General features: G+C 41.5%; 2 protein-coding genes and 2 long non-coding RNA genes across 4 annotated transcripts; 3 read left to right on the top strand and 1 right to left on the bottom strand.

Moving 5' to 3' along the window:
* The first annotated feature begins 1,865 nt into the window (after nt 1-1,865).
* Nucleotides 1,866-2,885, top strand: LOC135342157 (uncharacterized). The gene is made up of 2 exons (XR_010396774.1): nt 1,866-2,500; nt 2,552-2,885. It is a non-coding gene; the product is annotated as an uncharacterized LOC135342157 (long non-coding RNA).
* A 1,183-nt stretch (nt 2,886-4,068) lies between these two features.
* LOC135343171 (TNF receptor-associated factor 4-like) lies at nt 4,069-5,945 on the top strand. The gene has a single exon (XM_064540143.1). It carries the CDS (start codon nt 4,096-4,098, stop codon nt 5,698-5,700), a length of 1,605 nt encoding a protein of 534 aa, XP_064396213.1. The 5' UTR covers nt 4,069-4,095; the 3' UTR covers nt 5,701-5,945.
* A 255-nt stretch (nt 5,946-6,200) lies between these two features.
* LOC135343160 (phosphatidylinositol 3,4,5-trisphosphate-dependent Rac exchanger 2 protein-like) lies at nt 6,201-26,697 on the bottom strand. The gene is made up of 25 exons (XM_064540132.1): nt 26,456-26,697; nt 25,792-26,004; nt 25,367-25,471; nt 24,482-24,577; nt 23,092-23,393; nt 22,864-22,943; nt 22,198-22,347; nt 21,390-21,632; nt 19,851-20,007; nt 19,445-19,608; nt 18,861-19,018; nt 18,556-18,645; nt 18,128-18,365; nt 17,668-17,948; nt 16,789-16,914; nt 9,853-10,116; nt 9,531-9,637; nt 9,041-9,357; nt 8,637-8,768; nt 8,478-8,519; nt 8,029-8,246; nt 7,741-7,846; nt 7,390-7,533; nt 6,755-7,256; nt 6,201-6,446 (listed from the first exon to the last, which is right to left on the bottom strand). The coding sequence occupies exons 1-25, from the start codon at nt 26,552-26,554 to the stop codon at nt 6,410-6,412; spliced, it is 4,371 nt and encodes a 1,456-aa protein (XP_064396202.1). The 5' UTR covers nt 26,555-26,697; the 3' UTR covers nt 6,201-6,409.
* Nucleotides 12,011-13,395, top strand: LOC135343170 (uncharacterized). Its single transcript, XR_010397075.1, has 2 exons — nt 12,011-12,167; nt 12,243-13,395. It is a non-coding gene; the product is annotated as an uncharacterized LOC135343170 (long non-coding RNA).
* Nucleotides 26,698-26,742: the final 45 nt, after the last annotated feature.

Raw genomic sequence — 26,742 nt, 5'->3', positions numbered from 1 at the left:
GCTTGGAATGATGGAACCATGGAACGCTTGGAACTATGGAACCATGGAACTGTGGAACCATGGAACCATGGAACTACTGTAGAACCATGGAACGCTTGGAACTATGGAACCATGGAACTGTGGAACCATGGAACACTTGGAACTATGGAACCATGGAACTGTGGAACCATGGAACACTTGGAACTATGGAACCATGGAACGCTTGGAACTATGGAACGCTTGGAACTATGGAACACTTGGAACTATGGAACCATGGAACACTTGGAACTATGGAACCATGGAACGCTTGGAACTATGGAACCATGGAACGCTTGGAATGATGGAACCATGGAACGCTTGGAACTATGGAACGCTTGGAACTATAGAACCATGGAACACTTGGAACTATGGAACGCTTGGAACTAGAACGCTTGGAACCATGGAACTATGGAACTGTGGAACCATGGAACGCTTGGAACCATGGAATTGTGGAACCATGGAACGCTTGGAACTAGAACGCTTGGAACCATGGAACTATGGAACTATAGAACCATGGAACGCTTGGAACTATGGAACCATGGAACCATGGAACGCTTGGAACTAGAACGCTTGGAACCATGGAACTATGGAACTGTGGAACCATGGAACGCTTGGAACCATGGAATTGTGGAACCATGGAACTATGGAACCATGGAACCATGCATGGAACGCTTGGAACCATGCATGGAACGCTTGGAACCATGGAACTGTGGAACCATGGAAGCATGGAACCATGGAACTGTGGAACCATGGAACGCTTGGAACTATGGAACCATGCATGGAACGCTTGGAACCATGGAACTATGGAACCATGGAAGCATGGAACTATGGAAGCATGGAACTATGGAACCTTGGAACTATGGAACCTTGGAACTATGGAACCATGGAACGATGGAACTATGGAACCATGGAACACTTGGAACGCTTGGAACCATGGAACTATGGAACTGTGGAACCATGGAACCATGGAACTGTGGAACCGAATCGTGGAACTGTGGAACCATAGAACTGTGGAACCGTGGAACCATGGAACTGTGGAAGAACCACGGAACTGTGAAACTGTGGAACCATGGAACTATGGAACTACTATAATTATGCCTCGAGGCGTAGCCGCATGAGGGATACGGTAAAGCTGACTGTGTGTGTGTGTGTGTGTGTCTGTGTGTCTGTTCCAGCTGTAACTGCTCAACGGTTGCAATGCGACGAAAACTAACAGCTTCTATAGGCTTCTAGCCACGTTCTCTTGGATTTTGATTCGTGGATTAGCAAACTAAAGCTTCTTTCTCGAGTTATGGCTAGTTTGACTCACATTGAAGGCTGTTGCAGTCTCTTCAGAATCTTTCATAGCATCATCTGTCCGCACAAACTTTCTATTCAACATATGAGTTAGCCTTGCACTAAAGCGCTAGCTTTTTGTTAGCTACAAGACTCAGAAAATACCTGTTAAAACAGCTAGCTAGCAGTAGCCATTTGTGAAATTGATCTCTTTGGACACACCCTTTAATTATTCCTATGGATGTAATGCGCATGCGCGCTCATTCCCCAGATCCAGATCCTCCTGGCAGAATCATATTTTTCTTGAGGGCCTGGTAAGCCACAAAACACTACTATAGATAACAATATGCATGTACACAAGTCTTTTCTTCTTAAATATTATAATTATACACTGCATGAACTACAGATCCAATTTTCTTCTTTCTTGAGGTCCTGGTATTAAAGCCACATAATACAACAATAGATGCATGTAATAAGTCTTTTCTTCTCAGTGACTTTATATAGATAAGCTAACTTTATGAAATAATTATGCACTTCCGCTTATAATTAATTGAAAACAAAATCTTCTTCTTTGTTGCTTCCTAGATCCTAGCCTCGATCCCAGGCCGAGTTTTCGCTTTTATAACGGTTAGGCGAACAACTGGGCCTGGTACTAGTTGTCTGCGCATGCGTCAGTCGTTCGTCAGATTCTGACGAATGGATATTCTCGTTCACTTTCGTGACATTTATATTCGTGTACTATCGTGTACTAGAAGTCAGTTCCCGTTTTATCATTATTGGAATCGATTGGAATGGCTCTTAGCTGAAGCTTCTCTCTTCTCTGAAGCTTATTCTGAAGACTGAACAACAAGTGAAGAGGTATAAAGCTTTGTCAAGCTTGTTAAGGTCAGATATTTTTGTGTGGGCCCTATGGCCGGCTATGCTATCATGTCAAGTCTTGTTCATGTTTGGCAAGAATGTAGGTAGACTATAGTTTCATCATTAATTAATATGGTGGATCAAGTGAAGAGTGTGAGCTAGAGAACTTGGTGCTGCCATCATCAGCTCGTCGACAATGACACTATAAAACCGAGAAATTTAATATGTATATATAGATCTACACGTATTTAAAATATCTACTTCTCTGTACAGGAGCAATGGCTAATATCCAGCTATCCCAACAGTGCTCCTCTTGGCTATACTAACGGACGAGACTGGACAGTTTGAGGTAAGGGTTTAACCGTCTTTGGTTTCTTTTAATATTGTCCTATACTCACAGACACAGGACTGGAGTATGACCTGCTCATTCGAGCGTTGCTGGGTAGCTCAGAGACATCAAGAGAATCTACGTTTTCTCAAGCAATGAGTTACGAGTTGGGGCCTAGAATCAGAGAAGTCCAGCAGCCTGCTAAATCTTTTTGAAACGTAATTTGAAGGCATTCAATTATCCTGAAGTTGCCCTGGGTCACTGTAATTGTGCTGCAGCACAACTGGCAACTCCCCAGGCCTTTGTGAAGCAGCTCCCTATGTGCATCTTTTGTGTACTCACTCTGTGCATTTTCTGTGTACAAATTTCTATTATTGATTTATTAAATATTTTTGCCGACCACAAATATACAATGAAAATTTGACACATGCGCAGACAACTAGTACCAGGCCCAGTTGTTCGCCTAACCGTTATAAAAGCGAAAACTCGGCCTGGGATCGAGGCTACCTAGATCCTTGAGGTCCTGGTATAAGCAGCCACAAAACACAACAATGATACCATAATTATACAACTGCAAGTCAGTTTTAGACAGATTATTTTATACACTTTTTCCTCTTCTATACTTTCTCTTCTATACTTTTGAGCGAAAGCAAATCATGGCGAGAGGCATTAGCACAGCGCCAGCTTGAACACTAGTTATATTGTAGTGATTCAGCTATATTCGTGAGACTCTACAGATTTTCGCCTCGGTCCGTTATATCTATATCGTAGACTGTTATGTGTAATTATACAGCGCTGTTATACAAAATGTGAATATAATTTTTATTGCGCATGCATTTAAGCACCATTTTATAATTAGCTATACGCCTATACAATTCGTTTCTCCTGCCGCAGTAATTACATCAATTAACACTGCGGTATAGGTTCTTGTCAACCCACTGCTTCTTCTGCATGATGGATTTGTTTCTAGCCCATTTTCGCACATGCTGCTGATTCCATTACACAATTATAAATAGTGGTTCTAACCTTACCATGCCGTAAAAACACTCATCGTTAGCATGCATGCAGCTCATAGGGGCATGCAGTTAGACAGACCCTCGCACTAGAGAACAATGGACAAAACCTTCAGCTATACTTTGTCCTGTAAGTATTGTGCAATGTGTGTGTCACTGTGGTATTGGAACATGGATTGAAATATTCAGGTGTGTGAAGTTGCACAGAACTGCGCAACCTCTCTGAGTCTATAGATCTACTAGCTGTATGGCACAGATTGATGATCTAATAACATAAGTACCCACAAGCAAATCTTTTTGATTTGAGACAGCAGACAAGCTACGTGCTCCCAACAGATCGAGACTAACTCTGTTGCAGTACGACAAATTGGCATTGCAAATGAGCTGATAAAGATTTTGAAATGTGCACAATTGACGTTGTGTGACAGATTGACCTGGCTCTCCGACTCCTGCTCTAGTTTCCACGCTTTTTGGTGCTTCTCCCGGCCAACGTACTACTTTCACAGTGCAAATGTTTTTATGCAATGTGTGCAGTGCTATAAGCCTTCCTGTTGAATGCCACGCCCTTCATTAGATCTATCCTGAAGTGAACCAGAGTGAACTATGGCAGATTTGCAGCCTCTCAAGCCTGTCATTCACCAGGATGGTTTTGAGGTTTCCTTTGTAAAACAGCCTCCTCAAGAGATTCAGTTGGAATGCTCTATTTGCCTTCAACTCCTCACTAACCCCTGTCTCTTGGACTGTGAGTGTGGGAACTGTTTCTGTAAAGAGTGTATCGATACCATCAAAAGTAGTGGAAAACCTTGTCCTCTCTGTAACCAACATTTTCGTATCATATTTCCCAACAAGCAGCTCAAACGCACAATCAATGGTCTTCGTATCCACTGTCCTCATAAAGATGAAGGATGTTTGTGGGCCGATGAAATGGGAAAATTGTCAGAGCATTTAAATAAATTACCAGTGAATGATGCTCGATTAGAAGGTTGTGGAGTTATTTATATCTCTTGTAAATTCTGTAACTGTTCATTCCCTCGAAAGGACATTGAAAATCATGAGACTAATCTGTGCCCGAAAAAACCCTACACCTGTCAGTATTGCGGCCAATCCTCTGTCCTCGACGATATCACCGAGAACCACTGGCCCCTCTGCCCAAAGTTCCCCCTTCCCTGCCCATTTGAATGTGGGGAAAATCCTCAACGAAATTACCTTGAGCAACATGTATCTAATGAGTGTGACCTTGCTCCTATTGAATGTAATTTTAATTACGCTGGATGTAAGGTTCTGTTTCCACGTAAAGAAATGCCGGCTCATCTGAGAGAGAGCATTGTTGAACATATGTCTTTGCTAGCAATATCGCACAGAGAAATTGTACAAGAGGTTAAAGAATTGAGAATTGAGAATCACACTCTTAATCTATGTCTCACTAGCAAAGTGGTTGATAGTAAACATTTAGAGAAACAGCTCCGGTCAGACTTAGATACATTGAAGAAAGAAATCAATTCTCTAAAGAGAAATTTCGGAAATAAGATGACGGCACTGAAAAAAGAAAACACGTCCCTCAAACAAAGCCTTGCTGATACAAGTAGGATGTACAAAAATGTACAGTTACAAGTACGAGCGCTTAATCATCAGGTTGTAACACTTTTCGCTCAATCAGGATCTGCTTCTGTTTCTGACCCTCAGTCTGGTGACGTGTGTGCAAGAAAGCAACCATCTATCACCCCCTGTGCACCAGTGTTACCTCCTATGGTCACTTCTACTATACCACCAGTGGAACTGAAAATGCGAAATTTTAAGCAAATAAAAGCCAAGAAAAACACATGGAACTCTGCTCCTTTTTACTCCAATGAAGGTTACAAGATGTTACTTAGTGCTAAACCTCATGGCATTGATGGAACTCACATGTCACTGTATGTGTACATCATTAAAGGAAAATATGATGAGCGTCTTGTATGGCCGTTTCGAGGTGAAGTCACTGTTACTATCACTGATCAAGTTGCTGGGAGAAATGAGACTACAGGGATTGTCTACGATGATACTTGTGGTGATTGTGGTAACAGAAGGCACACAAACAGTCTTACCGGTGGATACGGTTGGCCTTCATTCTTTGAGCTCCGATGTCTCAGCCCCAATTATTTAAAGAATGATTGTCTCATTTTTGTAGTGGATCACGTCTCAGTTGCGTGTTTACCGGCGGCCGGATACTGAGCTCTGATGTCTCAGCCCTAATTATTTAAGGAAGGATTACCTCATTTTTGCAGTGGATCACGTCTCAGTTGAATGTTGCAGCTCGATGTTTATATTTAGTGTGTGTTGCTAGCACTGTTATGACTATGTACGTATACCTATACATGTGTGATCATCGGATCCACATACATATACATGTACTAATTGAACCCATTATTTTGCTAACAATGTGTTAACAAATACCAGATTACATGCATGATCTATTATACTCATAGTGCAGCTTAATTGGTCGTGTACACGCATGCATGAAATATGAAGTGTAGAAGTACATATAAAATAAACGCGTACATTTATTATCAGCCTGATCCAACATCCAGGCATGCATTCCTAATAATTATGCCTCGTTATAGCAAGCAATAATAATTTTACTAACGCTAATTACGTTTGACACTGAATTCATAAAAAATTAATCCGTATTTACACATAGCTGTTTTCCCTGTCCACCGCCATATCACACGCAGTCAACTGGTAATTATAATAATATTGGTCAAATTCCAAACATTAATAATTATTGAGAGTGTGTTTCTTAAATAATATTATTATTACAGAAATCATTCAACACAAATTCATTCAACACAAAATAATTAAAACATGTGACAAAGCCTACTCATAAAAAAAAGTCGTTGATAGTCCTGTATAATGTCTCGGTGGATGTGCTAAAAACATTGTCTCATGCTTCACGTGTATCTGGTGGAAGTTGGTACAATCTGAAGCAGAAAAACAGTGATTAAATGGCAATAAAAAAAATGTAGCATAAAAGAATTCTCAACTTACTTTTCAAGGATAAACATGTACATGTACTGTCATGTACATGTAGGTACCACTTATTATAGTAGAGCTACACTGTATACCATTCACGTACATGTGTAATTAACATTTTAGATGCATGGAGTCAATCACGTACAGTCAAGTCATGTAATTACAGCTATATGTATAGACAATCTTTGAGATGCATGTGTCAGCTGTTAAACGTACTAGAGATACATGTATCAACTATAGAACATCAGTGACTCACTTTGGAGGCTGGGTTGGCAAGCTTTTGCTAATGTCAGCATTGTTCTTCCTCACGACGTATGAGAATCCACCCTTCCTCCGAACTCTATTCAAAGTTGTTCTAAAACACTTGAATGGCAGTCCGTGACATCGACCGAGGACCATTACTTGCTCTAAACTAGTAGCCAGTCCAGACCGGAACACGCCAGAATCACACACATTGATCCTCAGAGCCCCAATTCTAGTGGCCACCTCGGCAGCTAAGGAGAGCAGGCCTACACCTGGTCGAGTTGGTTCTTTCACAGCCACTTCCACTTGTCGCACGAGAATGTCCATGGCATTGAGGGGCTGTGAGATTTGGTGAATGGCCACAAGTTTGGCGTCACTGTCACTAGGAAGGTTAGACTTGTCTAATCTGAATGCACGCAGTCCTTGGTAATACTTCTTGAGCTGTTTAAAAGACTGTATGTTGAGAGCCCTCTCTTCGTCATACCCAGCTGCTCCTTCCTCTAAGCTGATTAGACCTACATGTATATAATATTGGGGGATTTAGGCCTAAGTCATGTAAACAAAACATGTATAGTACATGTCTATAGTGTACGTACATGTACAGTGTACATACATGCAGTAGTTCAATAAAAATGTGCGCAATCACACCTTTATTGAAGAGCACTGGTATGATCTGAATTCCAGACTCTGAGCGAAATTTCTCTGGCAGCTCATCACACATTTTTCGTGGTACTTGATAGTACACGTGGAGGTGGTCTCGACTGCCCTTGATCGTGACAGGGGGGAGGTCAGCTGTGAAGGACAAGCAGAAGTGACACCCAGAATGCTCATTATAATATTATGTTTGTACTAATGCATGTGATGTACATAATTATTGACTCTACAACATGTACATGTATATAATAAACGTTTGTACATGTAGGTATACAAGTTGCCAAAAGCCATACTGTTTAGGTACAGTGTAGTACGCATAAAACTGGTGGTACATGTAACACTCACTGCAGGGCAGGTGCTGTGGACTGGTGGTATCAGTGACATGGAACACCACACTGGACAACTTAGTGTGAATGAACTGCAAGTTCCTCAAAGCACTCAGCTCCGAGCTCTACGTGGGGAAAGAAAGAAAAATGTCTTAAACGTCACTTAAATTGAATAAAGAAAATCACGTGCTTTTAGTGGGTTTATTCTATGCTCATTTCGTACTTTGCAGTGAACTAGAGTGGAATTATCCCACTAAGGTACCACAGCACATAGAGTTCTACACGTGTATAATTTAATAAGACCCACCTCATTAGGCAGCATTGTGGATTGCATGTGTACAAATAGTCCTTTCTTGGCGACCATCTGCAGCCACTGCCGACTGGCGTCCTGGTTCTTGGTCTCGTACTCCACTCCGGGGTTAAGCTGACCTTTGATCGCCTTTACTAGGGAATGGGCAAACGATGTGACCACTGACACCAGGCACTGGCTGAACATCTTGTCTCTGGTTTCAAGCAGTGGGACACCTGTAGATATGGGGAAATAAGAGATGAACTAGAACACACCTATCTTAATAACATAATTATAAAACAATCATGATAATTATGCATGCATGTATCCCATTCAACATAAAATAATGTGTTCGATTTGCTAGGCAATAGCATACTTATACAAGCCCTGCCTTTAAAACTGGGAATGATATCCTTGGATATGTATCATTAAAGTCTCCCTACTAGTCTACATATAGCGAAACTTACTGTCAATGAGAGCCAGGGAGATCCACAGTCTTACACACAGATCTAAAGAGTGAAATGAATTTTCGTATAATTATTTGTACATTGAGTAAGCACTACTCAATACATGTACGTGGCTACATTTTCCTGACACACATTCAAATGATAGGCCTAGTGACATACCGTTAATGCACTTGTGTGTAGTGTCTATGAGGACACTAACGGCCTTGCCCAATGATTCCCCTGGTTTTTGAGTGCACAACTTGACCTCTTCTGACAGTGTGGTCAGTCTCTTACATAGCTGCGCAATCAGATCTACACACAGAGGAATACAGTCAATGCGGTATACCTGTATGACTTACACATGTAAGTTAGGGGAATCAGTGATCACATTACATGTACTCAGATGGTCTACAAAATATGCTGTACCACTTGTGACGTTCAGAATGCATACTGTACATGTACATGTACATAAATTAATTTGACATGCAGAGGGATGGCTGTGCTTTGTCGACAAAGACAGAAATACATGTAAGAAAAGAGTGTGCACCACTAAAACAGGCCAGTATACAGTTCCTATTAAGTACCTTTGCCGGTGGGCACTAGAATCCCAGAAGTGTCATCTAGTACACTCAACAAAAGTCTGTCCTCAAGACTCTTCAGCAATGCTTCCGTCTTCTGCAATAACCCCTCCACTACCAGCTTGAGTATCGGGACGGGGTTACTAATGGAGACTATCCTACGACGTGCCATAAGGGGGGAGGAGGAGGGTGTGATGTCAGCGTGCAGGTATGATGGGATGGGGGGTGAGAGGGAGAGAGTCAGGTCACAATGGTTAAGCTCTCCGTTGGGTTTCTCAGTGTCAGAGTCTGGGGATGGAGAGCCCTGAATCTCAATCATCATCCTGAGCCGGGATGTACAAAGTCATGTGACAATATATCGTAATTATAGAAATTTCGTCAGTAAGTGCTGTATGAAACACACTGATTGATGTTGACACGTCGAAGAACCAGTTATGTACACTGTACAGCACATCTACAAAGAAAGATGGTTTATCTGAGAATCTACGTAGCCAACCTTTTGATAGACTCATGGTCCTTCTCTATCTCAGCTACTCGATCGGTAAGACCCCTCACCAGCTCTCTCCTTGTTGTCTCATCGGTTAACACATCCCTGCCAGATTTCTGCAGTGAATACACATGCAATAATGATGCCACTATACACACTGAGCTCACAACTTAATTACGTACATGTAAGTCATTAGCGAATAGCCATGAACGTACTAGTCTTGTGTGTACGTATTTCTTAATGATATCAACTTCGTACAACTTGGCCATTTCACAGGCTTAATTACTATACGTGTTATTATATTTACATGTATCGTTGTACATGCACTCACATTAACAGTGATGTTATGGCCATTCAGTGATGGTATGGCCATACTGGAGATGACGTAACTGGTGATCTGAGTGCTAGCCTCTGGTACGTCCTCATCTGTGGCATTGGGTGTAGTTGGGGTGGACGGTGGAGAGGGGGAAGCCCCTGTAATCACATCCATGATGGTGGTGTGGAGGTTGGTGGGACACGGCTCTAGGACAGGTGAATTTCCAGAGCCGTGTAGCTTGTAAGACGGCCAACGGGGAATAGACAGGATCATCGATATCTATAGCAGGGAGCAATAGAAAAACTAATGTAGGTGGAGACTTTGTCACACATGCATGTACAGTAATTAGCCTCGTTTGCAGGCCAATTTTTCTCTAATACACATAATTATATATATATACTTTAAGGGTTGAAAAATACGGCCTATTGCATGGGTGTTAGTCCCCATGACAGCAGTATTATCCAAAATAATTATAGGTACTACACCAGTAAAACATTACTCCCACAGCGAACTAGCTCATTAACTTTACTTTGGAACATTTATTATAGCCTTTAGTTAATGGGCTGACTGAATTTCGTGAAGCTATATAATGCTTATATGTCTTGCTGTTCTTACTTTGATTCAGCAGAGGTCTTCTTGACCAAAACAAGAAAGACAATAAGCAACAGCTTCACGAAACTCAGTCGACCCCCATTGAGACAGTACCGAAATGTACAAATTCCGTAAACTACTTGTCTAGTTTACTAAAAAACATTGCTGGAAAGAACCAAAAAGTGTGAAAATAGAAAGCGGAAGAGAGCCGCATGTCAATCCATCACACTGTCATGAATACGCACAAACAAGCCAAATGATAATTATGACATATACACTTCCCCATAATGTACTGTAGTGCTAGAAATTATGGGTGATACAATACAACATTGCATTTATGCGAGCGGCCATCATATCACGTACAGTAGAAGCCAAATTAAAGTTTCTGTTCTGTTTGCGTATAAGCTGATTAAATTGCACGAAAAGGATTATTTCCGCCTATGCACTTACTACGCTGTGGTTTCGTGATTACTTTGTTATATGATGTCAGGGTTTTTAACCTGTACGCACCTATACCTACCGTTGTTCCACAATGGCCCAGAGCTACAGAAGGAACGAGATGGAAAAGAAGAGAGCATACGAACAGCTTGTGAGAGAAATCAAACATGGCTTATACACGCCCATTGGTCTTTACTGCTGCTGGAGGGATGGGTCCAGCTGCATAGATTGTGTACAAGAAAGTAGCTTCGATGCTGGCAGAGAAACATGACAAGACATACATGTACAGTACAACTCTGAATTGGATGAGAGATGCAGACTCAACTTCTCCTTCATAAGATATGTCATTATGTGCATTTTTTAGAGGCTCTAGAAAGTCATTTACCACCCACACACCATTGCAAGCTATATGAACCCAAGGCCGGGTATCATCAGTTCAAAATGGACATGTATACATGCTTTTCATCTCATTATGAGATCGTTTACTGGCTATAGCTATTGGGCTACATGTATATTCTTTCTCCCTCTAAAAAAATGTTTATCAGCATCTAGCTATTAATTGCCTTAATTACTGGTTTGTGTAAGTCAACACGCTATTGCAAGCTTGAGTGCACATGCACAAAACCGATTGTTTCGCTTGCGTACAAAAGCATAGTACTACGCAAACAGAACAGAAACTTTAATTTGGCCTCTACTGTATTTTTGTATCACACCATTAATTCGAGGCGTGTACGATCCATCGAAATCGCAGCGGGAAATAAGTTAATTGCATAAAATAATGTAGTAACCATTAATTTTTTGCAATCAAATTGGCCGTATAATTATTTATGATCGCATATAACTATTTCTAGCACTATGGCAATTGTATTTGACAATGTACGGGAAACGTGTTTGTTAAACAATCTCTACATGATTGCATGTATAAACGTAATTTGCTGACTTCATGAACATCAGTGAAAATACCTGAAACATTTCTAAAAAGCTACAAACGCTCTCCTGATCCTAGTTACAACCACTGGTTGTAATAATTGTTTAGTTCAGTGTGCAATGGAAGTTGGTTTAGTTTTGCCTCATTCACAGTTCCCAGTTCGTATTAGAGAGAAATTGAAAGTTTAGTCTGAAGATTTGATGTGGTAGCTGATAAGCTGGGAAATCCCCTGGGAAATTCTTTTACATGTATATCTGTGCTGTAAACAAGGACAAAGCAGTTAAACTACGAGACGTTGCAAGTAAACCGACAAGAGTTCAAGAGTTCTAAATTTCACACAATGTGAGCCAAAAATTAGACATGGGAAAGAAATGTAAGTTTAACATAGTGATTGATTCATTGACTTTCTCTTTTGCATATAATTATGTAACAACAAACAATGCTGCAGTATTTCAGATACAACCCCTCCAACAATTGGGTCTACATCTGGGTGTTCCTTGGTAATCTATTGACCACTACCATCAGAGAAGTGCTGCATGCTCTAGACAGATTTGAAAACAGGAAAGCTGAAGGCATTGCTGGGGTTATCTTGTTCAGCATACTGTGGTTTATCCTACTGGTTCCACCGATATGGATCACAGTGCAGTATATTTCACCAGACTGGTTTCAGAAGCTTACATGCCAGATAAAAAAACAAGAAGTTACCTCATACTTGTTAATCGTTACATGGGTAGAAACTACTCTGGTGTCAATGCCCTACTACATAGGTGATAATTTGTACCCAACTGTTAGGGACTACGGCACACATATTAAATGCTATGAAGTTTGTCAAAGGAACTGTCTAATTACATCCTTAGTGTTTTCGTGCTTCGCTACAATAGTGCTTTTCTTTTCAAATTCAGCTCTAAGTGAGTTACTTGAAAGCTGGGAGATTAAAGACAAAGAACAGAAAAATCAAAATCTGTCAAATAAAGCAGCAAAAATGATAACCTACATCATCAAAATTGACATTGTCTATACCACAGTCATTGGAATGGGAACATCTTTTGGACTAGTGGATACTAGCAAAAATTTCTGTGCTCACGGCAGTGTAGTCTATGGATCTCTTGCTCTTGTGGCATGTTACATTGTTGGGTTGATTGTTGAGTGGTTCACATGCATAGTTATAGTTCGTAGGTCCGCTAATGACAAGGTTTGCTGCAGTATGACAATTGTGACTATAGTAGCAAGCATACTACTTGTGGTATTCATAATGGCTGACAATCATCTCCCCTCGAATACCACCTCTGCTACTTCCCACTTAACGAGACACAACGTACTGATGCAGCACAAAGAATCAGTGGAGTGAGAGCTGGTATGAGTGGATTCTGCTTCGTGACTGCATCAATAATCTGTCTTATTATAGGCTGTTTAAGTCCTTCCTGTACATGTAAGCATGTAATCAACTCTACAACTAACATCAACTCTACAACTACATGTACTTCTTCAGCATGATTGATTAATTCGAACACAACTTAACTATGCCCATAGCACATTTACACGTTGTGGGGTGGAAAGATGACTTATAATTAATTGCTGAAATAAAAATGAGTTTATGTTAATATATTGAATTTGCATGTGTCAATTCACCTAGCTATAATAATTATACATATTCCCCACTTGGGTCTGTATCATAGCAACTGGGTGGGGTTTAACTACCATAAACCCCAACCCTGGAGCACATTCCTCATAAACTCCCTTGCGTTGAGGGCGCACTGATTTTATACTAGACCTACACAGCCAAAAAGAAGCTAGACTTGTTGACAAGGGCAGAACAGATGGGTGGGGCTTGCTAAACATCAGGAAGGGTGGAGGAAGGGTGGGGCTCACTGCTTGGACATTGACAAGTTAGTGCGTAGAGCTAGAAGCTTAGCACTGGCTTCAAGCTATATGCACAAGCTTTTTGTTCGTTTTCAATAGTTTTTGAGACTGTTTGCTAGTTGTATCCAAGGTGAGGTAGCTTAGGTAGCAAGTACTTTTCATTCAAGTGAGTATATATAACACTTATTGTCCACTACATTCGAATTTATGGCAAACATAAACCATCCTTGGCCTCGGGGCTTCGCCCTCGTCCTCGGAGGTTTAACTGCCATAAATTCTGATGTAGTGGACAATAAGTATAACGTACCGTATATTGCAAACTTTTCGAGGCACTAAATTATGTTTCGTGGAATGGCCGCTAAAAGCATTTCGTTGCACAAAGTTTGTGGGCAGACTGCTAACCGGAAGCCACGCCTTTAATCTTTGAACGTTGTAGCAGATAATTCTAATTATAAAGAACAGTTTTCGTGGACTTAATTTTCGTGTAGGATTGCTAACCCACAAAAACAGGGAAAATTAAGCTCCTCAAAAATGTTGCGCTATACAGTATACACATTAGCAGGTGGAAATTTTAGCAATAATAATAGAGGATTTGATGGTCAAACAACATGTTAAATAATAGAGGTTCAGAGGCCTCCTATATTACAACACCCACTAACATAATGAAAGCACCGCAGGTGCTGATGCCTCAGTGGAGATGCCAAAGCTACATAACATAAAGCTACTAATAGCTTTGAACATTTTTGCAATAATTATTTTACTGCATGCAAACCCAAAGAGCGGGTAATGATCGACCATGATTGTTGTTAAAAACGATCAATGCCAAAAGTTCAAGTGTAAAATTAATGGCTGCCATCAGCAGAGCCTTGCAGCTCTCTTCCTCACTCTTGCAGCTACCAATAGCTAGCGTTCTAGTGCAGAGCTAACTACTAAGTAGAGTAGTAACACTCAGTAAACAAGTTTGGCTACGTGCTCTTCTGAAAAGGCTGCAAAGGCATTCCAAGTAGGCATAACTCGTGAACAAAGCATTATTTTGCAAATCTACAAATTAAAATCCAAGTAAACATGACTAGAAGCCTATAAAAACTCTTACTTGCACTTGATTCATCCTTGAGCAGCTGTAGCAGTCTACACACACACGACACACAAACACACCACCGTATACCTCGCTTGCGCATGCGCACCGAGGCATAATTATGGTACAATCGTGTATTCAAGGAACCTCTGATTAACATGATTATGTATTAGTTAATACAGTGTAGAGGGATTTATGACAGTAAACCTCCCGACCATGAAGGCGTAGTGTATGCCCATCTGATTGGCTGATTGGTTGCTATGCATTCAGCCTATACCGTATAATCTGGCTAGTAAGCGCATGCGCCTATAAGGAAATGCGCAAATGCGCCTATAAGGAAATGCGCAAATGCGCCTATTATCCGGATGCGCTTATAGAGATTAACCATGCCCATGACGTTTCAATGAAGCAAATCCCATTAGCTAGGTCGATCATTTGTGTGCGAGAGGTCTATATATAGTCATATCTGAAGCAGTAACACAACTACTGGTAGTGAAAGAGACTTAACATCTATAAAGAAGTGTGGAGACCAGTTGTTGGGCAGAGAAGAAAACCATGCGCCTGCTATCAAGGCTCTTGGTCTGCTAACCAATATGCGCCTATTAGTTGATGTGCACTTATTAACCAGATTATACGGTATAAGCTTGCATGACTACCACATAGCAAACAAGAAGACAACTATAGGAAAAGAGCTCGTCCACACTAGGGCTCCTGCATGTCCACACTCAAGCCTTGTGCGGCCTGGACAGAATATGAGCAGCCAGCCCCTCCCTCCAAGCAAACAGTAAGCATGTACTGTGAACAATTCTTGGCAATTAAGCTGCTCTGACCTGTTAATGGTACATGTGTGATGTCTGAAGTTTCAATCTGAGGTACTCTGACCTGCCGTAGTGTCTGGTCTCTGTGTTGTCCTGTTGAGCTAGCAGCAGATTTATTATCACAAGACACAAGACCATGCTGAACACAAGTAGACAAGATTTAGTAATTTACTGTGACTCATCCTTGATGAAAAATAGCAAGTAAGTTGCTGTGACCTCCTGCAGGCGTGCCTGTGTGATCTCAGGCTCAGAAGGTCCCCATCTGAGCTGCTCTGACCTGCTGTAGGCTTGCCTGTGGCCTCAAGAGTATTTGTCTTGTCTGAGCCTTCGTTGCAGAGTGTAGCTAGCTGTTGTACCCATGCACAGTATTTCACGTAAAAGTTGGTAAAGGGTCACGAGTACAAAAAACGAATATCGTGCCGGTCCATGACACACACACACACACACACACACACACACACACACACACACACACACACACACACACACACACACACACACACACACACACACACACACACACACACACACACACACACACACACACACACACACACACACACACACACACACACACACACACACACACACACACACACACACACACACACACACACACACACACACACACACACACACACACACACACACACACACACACACACACACACACACACACACACACACACACACACACACACACACACACACACACACACACACACACACACACACACACACACACACACACACACACACACACACACACACACACACACACACACACACACACACACACAATCTCTATGTTGCACACTTTCGCTCGCCCCAATTAAACTGGTTTCTTTTTCTTTGAATTACAGACGCTAAACAGGCCTAGTGCAGTGCATACAGTGAGCAAGGCTCAGCCTGAGCCCTAGCCCTCTCCCAGTCAGAGTGTCTCGCTAAAGCAGCTCCTTCTGCAAGCACACGGCAACATTTTTGAACTATAGTCTACAGACTACATCATCCTCTGACTCTATGTTTTCATTTATGACATCTTGTTTCTCATGTAAGACATTTCATTCATCTTCATTCATCGAAAACACCATTATGTTTTCACTGCATATGCTGGAGGTACCAATTTATGAGCCATATTTTCCCTTGTATATAGCCCGTGCCAATTTATGACAGTTAAACCCCACTAGACTACATGGCAAAAGTGTAGGAGGTGGGAATATGTATAACCGTACAGGCAGTACCTTAGCATAAGCAGTTGACAGTCCTTTGAGCTCCCTCAGATAAGCAGTGACTTTTTCATTAGTAACCCCTGACTCAGAGACCAGCGATATCACATAATCCGCCTCCACTGCATACAGCTTCAACAACTATACATGTATGTACATGTTAAGACCATTAGCTTTAATTACTAGGTAACTGCTAACATGTATTAATCACACACACATGTAATTTGTTACTGCATGTTATACCAAGCGCAAATCATCAATGTAATTTAGAGAAGAAGCTTACAGTAAGAAAGCACCACAGGTGCTGATGCCTCGGTGGAGGTGTCAAAGCTACATAACATAAAGCTACTACTAGCTATTAGCAATAATAGCTTTTATACACACACTATAATCATTGAACATTTTTGCATTGATTAATTTTTGCTGCTCATGCAGGCAGAATCACAGGGAAACTCAAAGAGTGGGTAATGATCGACCATGATTGTTGTTAAAAACAATCGATGCCAAAAGTCCAAGTCTAAAAATTAATGGCTGCATCAGCAGAGCCTTGCAGCTCTCTTCTCACTGTTGCAGCTACCAATAGCTAGCGTTCTAGTGCAGAGCTAACTACTAGTAGAGTAGCAACACTCCATGGACATGATTTGTTACGCACTCTTCTGAAAAGGTTGCAATGGCATTCCAAGTAAGCAAAACTAGAGAACCAAGCGAATTAAAATCCAGACTAGAAGCCTATAGAAACTCTTACTTGCACTTCACTGATCCTTGAGCAGCTGTAGCAGTCTACACAGACAGACAGGCACACACAAACACACTACCGTATACCTCGCTTGCGCATGCGCACCGAGGCATAATAATATGCACGGCACTACTGTATTTTTGTAAGCACAAGTTCACCTGAGCAGGGAGTGAAAAGGTGTACGGTGACTCCACTGTCCTCTCAAACACCTCCACTAGTGTGGTGTCAGCACACTCGTACTTGTAGAGGGACAGCTGCTCTAGGAAGGGGAAGCTGAGCTTGAGCCTCACAGAAGACTTGCCTTGCTCCACTTTAGAGCGAGAGAGGGAGCCTCTTACGGCCGAGACGACTACATCATGACTGGCATTGAGGACTTCTTCCTCCCCGACCTTTAGAATACAGCAACCAGGGATGATGCCAGCTTGGGAAGCAGCAAAACCTGGCAAAGAAGGGGAGGGGGTATGATTGACCGAGACACACAGCTCTAAGGCCTGATGTGAAAGTAAAAGTACAATGCACAACAAAATGTTGTACAATCATGTACAATAATTGGTAACAGAAATAAATGTTCATCCAATTGCTAGTTCAAGAATTCTAGGACACCTATTAACAGTGTACCTTTATCTATTCCATGAATGATGACAGGTGAGTTGCCCTTGATATGGAAGCCCAGCCCCCCTGCCAAGGGGGTGAGTGTGGCATACTCTGAAGTACCTGGACGTGAGATGAGCAGCGTGAGAGGTGGAGGGCATCTGTGCTTGGAGCTCAATTGACTCAGCAGATCAACGTGGCTCAGTGCAGTGGTGTACATTCCATTGACGGCCAGCACAAACTGTCCTTCACACACACCATGGAGCTAGACACAGCAAGAAACACAGATTTGATTAGTACACTACACGCATGAACATTTCTTGATACTCAGTTAGCCACACAGCCATCGCTATTATCATACATGGACAGTTTGTATGTAGCACTAGTACTAAACTGTGAACCACTACTTCGCCCTACATTGTAGGATGTTACTACTGCATGTAACATGTATATACCTGTGCTTCAGGGGAAACAGTCTTGACAGTAACAGGGTGTGAGTCACTTAGCTCCAGCCCATAGCTCTGATCTGCTTCCAGGTAAGGCAACTAAATGTAGGTAAGGGATTTTTAAGAGTGACTGCATGTGTGCACAATAAATGATATCATACATGTAGTTTGTCAATCAAGTAATACTCAGCACTCTGCAGTACATATACACAATGTACTCTACCACAGGAACTAAAACTTATAAATGAGTGAGTACAGGCTAGGCTTCCACGCATACATGTACTTAGTCAGATCCTTGCCTAATGTACACTCACTGTGATAGTTCTGCAGGTACTGACAGATACTATATTGAAGTCAATCCTGGAAGGTGTGCCCGTGAGCCTCCTCTGAGTATCCTTGAGCCCCTCGTGACCATCGTCAGCAGTGAATCGATACAGGAACGTCCCGTCCTTGAAGTTCTGCTCATCAGTAGCTATGAGGAGAGAGTACCTAACAGTGTTGGGTTCTATTCTACAGCACAGTCATGCATGGTTTGCGTGTTGTGCAGATCTTATAACTACAATGTACTACGTGTGTTTGGCTACATACATGTATACCAAATTCTAATGATGAGCATGCAGGTACACTCATTTAAGTTTCTGAAACAAATGGGAGAGAACTAGTAGTTAGTGTTACGAACTTGAATTCTTCATACTACTCTTAGCTAGAATGAGCCATATTAATAGACACCATAATCAAGAAGGAAGAAAGATATTCATGCGCTGAAAAAAAGCCACTACATAAACCAAGTATCCAGGACGTTGTACAATGTAGCTCCGATTTTAAACCAAAAAAAAGATCCCAAGTTTTTCTCTCCTAGACCGACTCCCCACACTGATGACACCCTGATAGCACTCACCATGTCTGAGGAAACCAGTAGCAAAGAGCTCTTGTCCGAGGTCCACCCCAGCTTGCCGACTGTGAATATCCGTCTCAGCTTGCCACCAGTCAATGAGTTTCTGGGAGCTTACCACACTCTTCATAGTGCTCATAGTACGTAGACCAACGGCAACCTTCTGCCCTCTATGTGTGTGTGGTGGGTGGGGGGAGTATAATTACAGTTATGGGATGTGACATCAAGAATTATAGATTGCTTAGAATGCATGATTAGTATAATTATGCGGCAGACAGTCGTACACATGTACAATAATGTAACTGTAAATCGTTCTAAGTACCCTCAGTACACAATTAAGGGACACAAACCTGTTACATTAATTACCAGAAAGTAACCCCATGCAAATACTAACAGCTAGTACTTCACTAACTTGACGAGGGGCTCAAACTGGCCGTGGAGCCTGAGGTAGACCCTGATCCCCCTAGCTGTGACATCACTGCTGATGATCTTGCTGCGGAAGGTGCCATCATCATACCTAAACCTATAGAGTAGGTCTCGATCGTTCTTGAACTGGTGACGGTCAGATACTGGGAGGAGGGGGGATGGGTTAGATGGGCAGGTACACGTATACATGTAGCTAGGTCCTTCTATGCTCATACAGTATTATCAGACAAAGAGTAACACATGGTTACTGTAATGTTCAACATTGATCAATAATTAATGTACCATCAGTATACATGTAACTGGAGCACTGATTCAGAGGTCTCAAAGAATGTCGTAAAAAATTTAGTGTTGTATGTAATGGCGATTGCAACCTATATGTACATGTACAGGGCAAATAATAACTACTGTATAGCTGGTTATTTTCGAGGCACTAGGTTTTTGAGAATTTACCTCGAAAATCGGCTTACTTCCGGTATTGAAACCTCTCTACTGTAGGGGTGCATGTGGTCATTTGAACCTCCATCCTCAAATTTACACAAAATAGAATCCGTATTTAGTTTGAGCAATCCACAAAAATTTAGTGCTTCGAAAATAACCCGCTATACGGTAGTAACCAATCACCCTTGGAGCAAGGCTTTGAGAATAATTATTAATTTTAATAATGCTCTAGGCCTAGGATCACAGCAGAAGCAGATTCTGAGTATACAAGCCTGCACACACACACCTACACTCACAGACCAGTGGCTGCACCTATGCACATCGGGTTAATTATGTACACAAGCAATATACATGAACTCACAAATACATAAATTATATCACTAACATACATGTGTACTTATTGATATCCTAGAATCCTTATACAGGTAACTTCAACCCACAAAAAATCATTCAGTTGTTAATTAAGCTCATTGCTTTCATCTTCAGGGTGCTTTTTGATCAGCAGCCATGTGATTGAGCCACGTACATCACAAACATCAACTGACGCTATAATTGGATCACAGTCAGATGGCTGGTTCATTACTCAAAGAATGCCAAAACTGCACATTCTTAGTAGTCGAAAATCCCAAACCAATTACAAGTGACTAAAATTAACTTGTAAGGGGATTTCTAACAGAAAGATTGTTGCTGAATTAGCTGGCAATGATGTAATGGCCCTAGAGCTAACTCTCCCACAAGAAGCCATGCTTTCTGAAATCAGTTCAGCCTATTGGTGCCAGTGTCAACACAGGCTCAAAAGAGAGCCCATATGAAGTACAAAGCTGCTGCTGGTATGCAATGCAGTTACATGGTCACAGAAAATACCAGAACAGTATTGTCATATTGTACAAGACAGTTAAGCAAACAATTGGTCCGCATAAGTTTGTAAAATGTACATGTATGTAGCAGTATTCACTTGAACTGCTGTGACAGTCATGTGTGACATCACAACGAGAAACGTTCCCACTCTTTTACGTTCACTTTTAACCCAAACACAGTCTCATCTTACACCCTCACCAGTTTATTTACAAACACAGTCACAACTCACTGTGATGAATGACTCCATTCTCGAGGAGCGCCTGTCCCAATAACACAGCCTCGCCATTATCAGCTGCCTCCTCCTTCTCTATTAGCCAACCCACAAACTCCTGCCCAGAGAATGTATTGGGGTAAGTCCGAAGTCGAGACCTGTGGTCCTTCATGAATTTGTCTTGTCTCATCTGGTAATAGATCTTCTCCCCTTTGTCCAGGGCCAGGGCTCGGTTGTTTTGGGCCAAAGCTGCCTGCTGACCTGGAATGGGGCGGAGAGATATGTAGCAGAAGATAGTACACAGTGTAGCTCTATTAGGGAGACAAATCAAAATGGATGGTTGTGTATACATGTAGTTACAAAACAGATCGATAGAATTCAAAAATGCATGCATGACTGTACATGTACATGTACAGTGTACATCTGCTTAATTAATAGTACAGGATCACTCATTGTGTTTAAAACTGTACGTCAGTGCATTCTTTGCATATGTGTATGAGCGCCACTTAAATCACTACTTGATGTAGTATGACTTGTGCAATTTGGTTCGATGTTATGAACAGCTGTTACCAAAAACCACATGCAAGCACAAGACAGCCGACCGTGGTTTCTTTGAACTTTGCTTATAGTATATATAGTGAGATGGTAACCATGGTTGGCACATTTATACAGCAGTAAAAACATTAGCATCTCTAGGAGCCTTTGTGTAACCCATACTGCATTATGAGCTGAGCCATATGACACTTCAGCAGACCTATAACCATTAGCTGAAATTTGGATGGACATAATTTGTGTTCTCTGGAAATTCTCAACCAGTAGAGCTCACGTTTTTTCTTCTCTTTCTCCTTGCGAATGGCATCCATCCAGGACTGCTTCTCCTCTGCTGAGCCAGCCACCAGTACAAACCACTTGTTCTTGGCCACATTGTGAACCTTCCAGCTGTTGTTCACTGCTATACCATTAGTATAGTAGTCAGCTGCATGGGAGAATCGGAGCTATTATAGGTATATGTAATAAGATCCTAAGGGCACGTACACCACAGGTTTTACTTGACAAACAGACAACTCAATTCCTAAAGCCCACAACTCTATATAGATCTCTCCGGCTAGAGCAACTATGAAATTCAGCGCAACTATATAACTATAGTTTCAAAAAGCATGCATGCACTGCATCCATGGCTATAAGGTTTGCCTTCCCATTTAATAATAGTGCATATATAGACAGAGAAAAGACAATGTACATGTAAGTCAGCTGATTAATAAACTGTAAATGCATGAAGACTGTAAGGTACAATGTAATTGCACACACTATATTAGTCAGTTTATATAGTGAGGCATTAGATGCACAGCACACTTCCCTACTCAAAAACTAAGGCATCACTATCATTAAGTACGTGATAGAAGGTAATTACCAAACGTAAGCAATAAACGACGTACATGTACAGTACAGTAAACGTGCACACACAACACACACACACACCACACTGACTTACAAGTTCCATCTTCAATGTCCTCAATGTCCAAGTTGGAGACTGGCACTCTGCCTCTGAACAGCAACCCCTTGCCCTTGCTCCTGCACATTGAATAAAATTCTTGAATTTAATTACCATAATCTTATACATAATTATGTAGTATACCGGTAGTGCCAAAATACAACTAGAGTCTTTATACAAAGTATAATTATGTGTGTGGCAATAAATGCAATCTGTGTATACCCTTACAGTAACTGCGTCGTTTTCTTGCAGTAGACAAACAAATTGTCAAACAGATGAAAGTGACGCTCCTGAGTGTTCCCAGCTGATATTTTGATGAGAGGTCCCTCCTTAACGAGATGATTGCAGGTGTCAATGACGTTAGTCCCCTCCCAACCCTCAACAGTGGCCTGCCAGTCGGCGATTTCCTCCAGCTTCTCCACACGACGTTTGGCCTCGTTGATGACTGAGCACACGTCTCTCATTATAGCCAGGGCCTCCTGCGTGCCTTCATAGTCTGGGTGACCCACTGGGGTATACTTGCTTAGCTCCTAGTGTGTGTGTGTGCATGTAAAGTCTAAGCTACACGTAGCTCTGGCGTAGCCGCATGAGGGATACGGTAAAGCTGACTGTATGTCTGTCTGCGTGTGTGTGTATTCCAGCTGTAACTGCTCAACGGTTGCAATGCGACGAAAACTAACAATTCTATAGGCTTTTAGCCACGTTATCTTGGATTTGATTTGTGGATTTGCACACTAAAGCTTCCGTCTCGAGTTATGGCTTACAGTGAAGGCTGTTTCAGAATCGTGTGTAGCAACACCTCTTCGCACAAAAGTTATCAATCAACTTATGAGTTAGCCTTGCACAGCTATTTTTGGTAGCTACAACAGTGAGAAAAAAAGAGCTTTAAGTAGCTAAGCGTTTAGTAGCCATTTGTGAACTTGACATCTGTAGACACACCCCTTATTCCTGTAGATCTACCGCGCATGCACACTCAGCCCCACGTGTGAGAGAATCCATTTTCAACCCCAGATCCTGGCATCTCCTTTCACGAGGTCCTGGTAAGCCACAAGCAACAATTAAAACACTACAATGCTACCATGTACATGACAATAGATGGAGTATGTACACACAAGTCTTTTCTTATCATTTTTTACCAGACTGCTTGTTATAGATACTATTTTCTTTCCTCTTTCCACTATTCTTACAAACTACTATGCTTTGACAAAGTTTGCTCCTACATTGTACATAAGAGACTGATTCTGAGTAAAAAGATGATTACCACATAGAAATTCAAGCTGGACAGGCCGATTTTGTTTTGGCAGTATAAAATCATAGCCAGTGGCCACACGAGATGAAAGTGCTAATCATATTCACTAGTTTCATGTGTCAGGTTGGAATTGTACATGCAGTCATTAGACTAAGTGTGTGTATGAGTACACATACGTACACGTACACAATTAAACTAACGGAGAGGCTATAATCATACAATTTAATGTCCTTCTAGACTTGTTGTGTGCCTTAAATAAATGCAATTAGAAGCTAATGTAAGCAATTCTCCGTATCGGAGGCCCTTGAACAATAGTACATTCTGAAAGCTACCACAGCAGCCATAAAACAATGTTGATGTTTGCTTTACCCTGAACAGGAGTGGGTACTTGCAGATCCTCTGGATGGGTTTGAATACGAGTCCACTGATGTCCTCGTCACTCTTGCCTCCAAGAAGCATGCACGCCTGTAAGGAGGGGGGGGGGGGAGGGGGTAATGTGTTATAGTGTTGCTCCAAAAATTAAGTTCTGATTTTACTACTCAATTGTGATGATTCTACCCAACTCTAAGACACTCCAATGAATTGTTAGTATCAGTGAGCAGAAATGACATGCTACTGTGGATGACTTTTCTACACTCTGTAACGCTTTGTGAGGAAGGTAACAGGGACAATCACAAATGTACATTTATGGTAATTAATGCATATACATTGTAGTAAGCACCAAACATATACAAAGGTATGCTTACATATATGTGGTACGACTGTGTGCAGTATCCAAGAGTGTTGACAAACAAAGCAGTTGATTTGATAGTATGACCAATGAGCTTCTTTAACCAACATAACCCTGGCTATCTAAATACATTATAAGAACTACATGTACGTACGTAGTATTATTATAAAGCTGTGTTGAGTAAAATTCTTGCTTGAGTGGGAAAACAAGACTTACATATTGATGTTGGGACCCGTATTATAGTAAAGTACATTTTTATATGTACCAAACATGGGGTGGCTCTCCATAAAATAATGTTGCCATGCAGGTACATTTACATTTCATGACACAATAAGCAATTATTGCTGGAGAAACTTGATATTGAAATGAGCACCATGGGCACACTTCTATATAACACCCAATGATTGCTGATGTTCATGTACATAGTAAGGATGTCTAAAATCAGAACCTTACTAGCAACAACATGAAGAGTACAGTTGTACTGAATGGCCAACAACACGCAACTCATCTTGTGTAGTACTTACCACAAAGAAAGCTTTAAAGACAGGTTTCTCATAGAGCTCGTAGAGTAGTTTTTGTGCCTGTTCATTGCACTCTCCGTACTCCTTGTAGAGGGCAAACCGTTCCTTCTGTAGAATATGAAACAACCACTCTCACAACAATGACCACAGTCATCAACAGCTGTGACCATAACACATGCAGTTCCGAAATAAACTCTGGTCCCAACGTTCATATTTATACACACATATGCATTCAGTAGCAACTAGCATATTTGGGGAGAAGAAATCGAAACCTCTCATCTGATGTAAGCGCCCAAAAATGTTTAACAAAAACTTGCCGGTTAACTATTTGTTAGTACCCAGTAGGTACTAACTAGTTATTCTCGCCATTACTATATAAGGTGGAAATTTAAAGTATTGCCTGCAGGTTACTTCCACTCTTGACTTACTTGTCGTACAAAACAGCTGGCTATCTCCGTGTCGTAGGCAGGTCCCTTGCTACCAATGCAGCTCTCCAGGTGAGTCAGGAGCTCTTTGTGGAAGGCAAGGATGTCCTCAATGTTGCAGAAAAGGGTCTGAATTCTCTCGGGGGTGAAGCTCTTCTCAGACTCTAACTTGTCCTTGTCATACTCACTTTTCTCTCTGGCTTTTTGGAGAATGTGCTGGGTTTTATATGAAAAAGTAATTAACTCACAACTTTTTATTTTATTACATGTATGCACAGATCAGCTACAGTATAAAATCATAGCCCGTCATGATCATCTTTCCCACACTCAAAGACACGGCCACCTCTCTAATAGGACTTTAAACCTAGAAAATGAACACCATACGATTATTGCTTACACCAATGACACAACCAAATCATAAGCTGATGATCCATGCTTGTGGCAGTAAATGCACATCAAAGAACCTGCCAATGTACTGTACAAACAGTTTTTGGCACTGACATACACTCATGGTTTATCTTCGATTTAGCTTCCACACCAGAAAAATGGGAAGGGCTGTAAAGTGGTTACTGTATGTTAAAGGAGCTCCTCAAACACATGCATGCTATGCACATAGCTGTGATATATAAGCTAACCAGTTAACAAAGTCAGCCCTATGACCACTTACAGTGACTGTAAACTCAAGCTGCTGTGTGTAGTCACGCTCAGTCTCATACAGCTCCTTGACAACATGCACACGAAACCTCTTGTCCTTGTCAGAAGCCATTATATAGCTAGAGGTTGCTATTCTGCACACGTATACTTATATAGCTAGCTACCGTAGCTCGGTTAAAGACCAAACATTTATAGTAGCTAGCTATGGTGCAGGTGACCAAGCTGATCGATTATGATGGCATGCAACTTCGATTAATTTTAACAGGTATAACAATATTCATGACCAGAAGCCGTGGGCGT

Source organism: Halichondria panicea, chromosome 10 (assembly GCF_963675165.1).
Source record: "Halichondria panicea chromosome 10, odHalPani1.1, whole genome shotgun sequence".
Classification (NCBI taxonomy): domain Eukaryota; kingdom Metazoa; phylum Porifera; class Demospongiae; order Suberitida; family Halichondriidae; genus Halichondria; species Halichondria panicea.
This window is presented reverse-complemented; position numbering and strand designations above follow the sequence as displayed.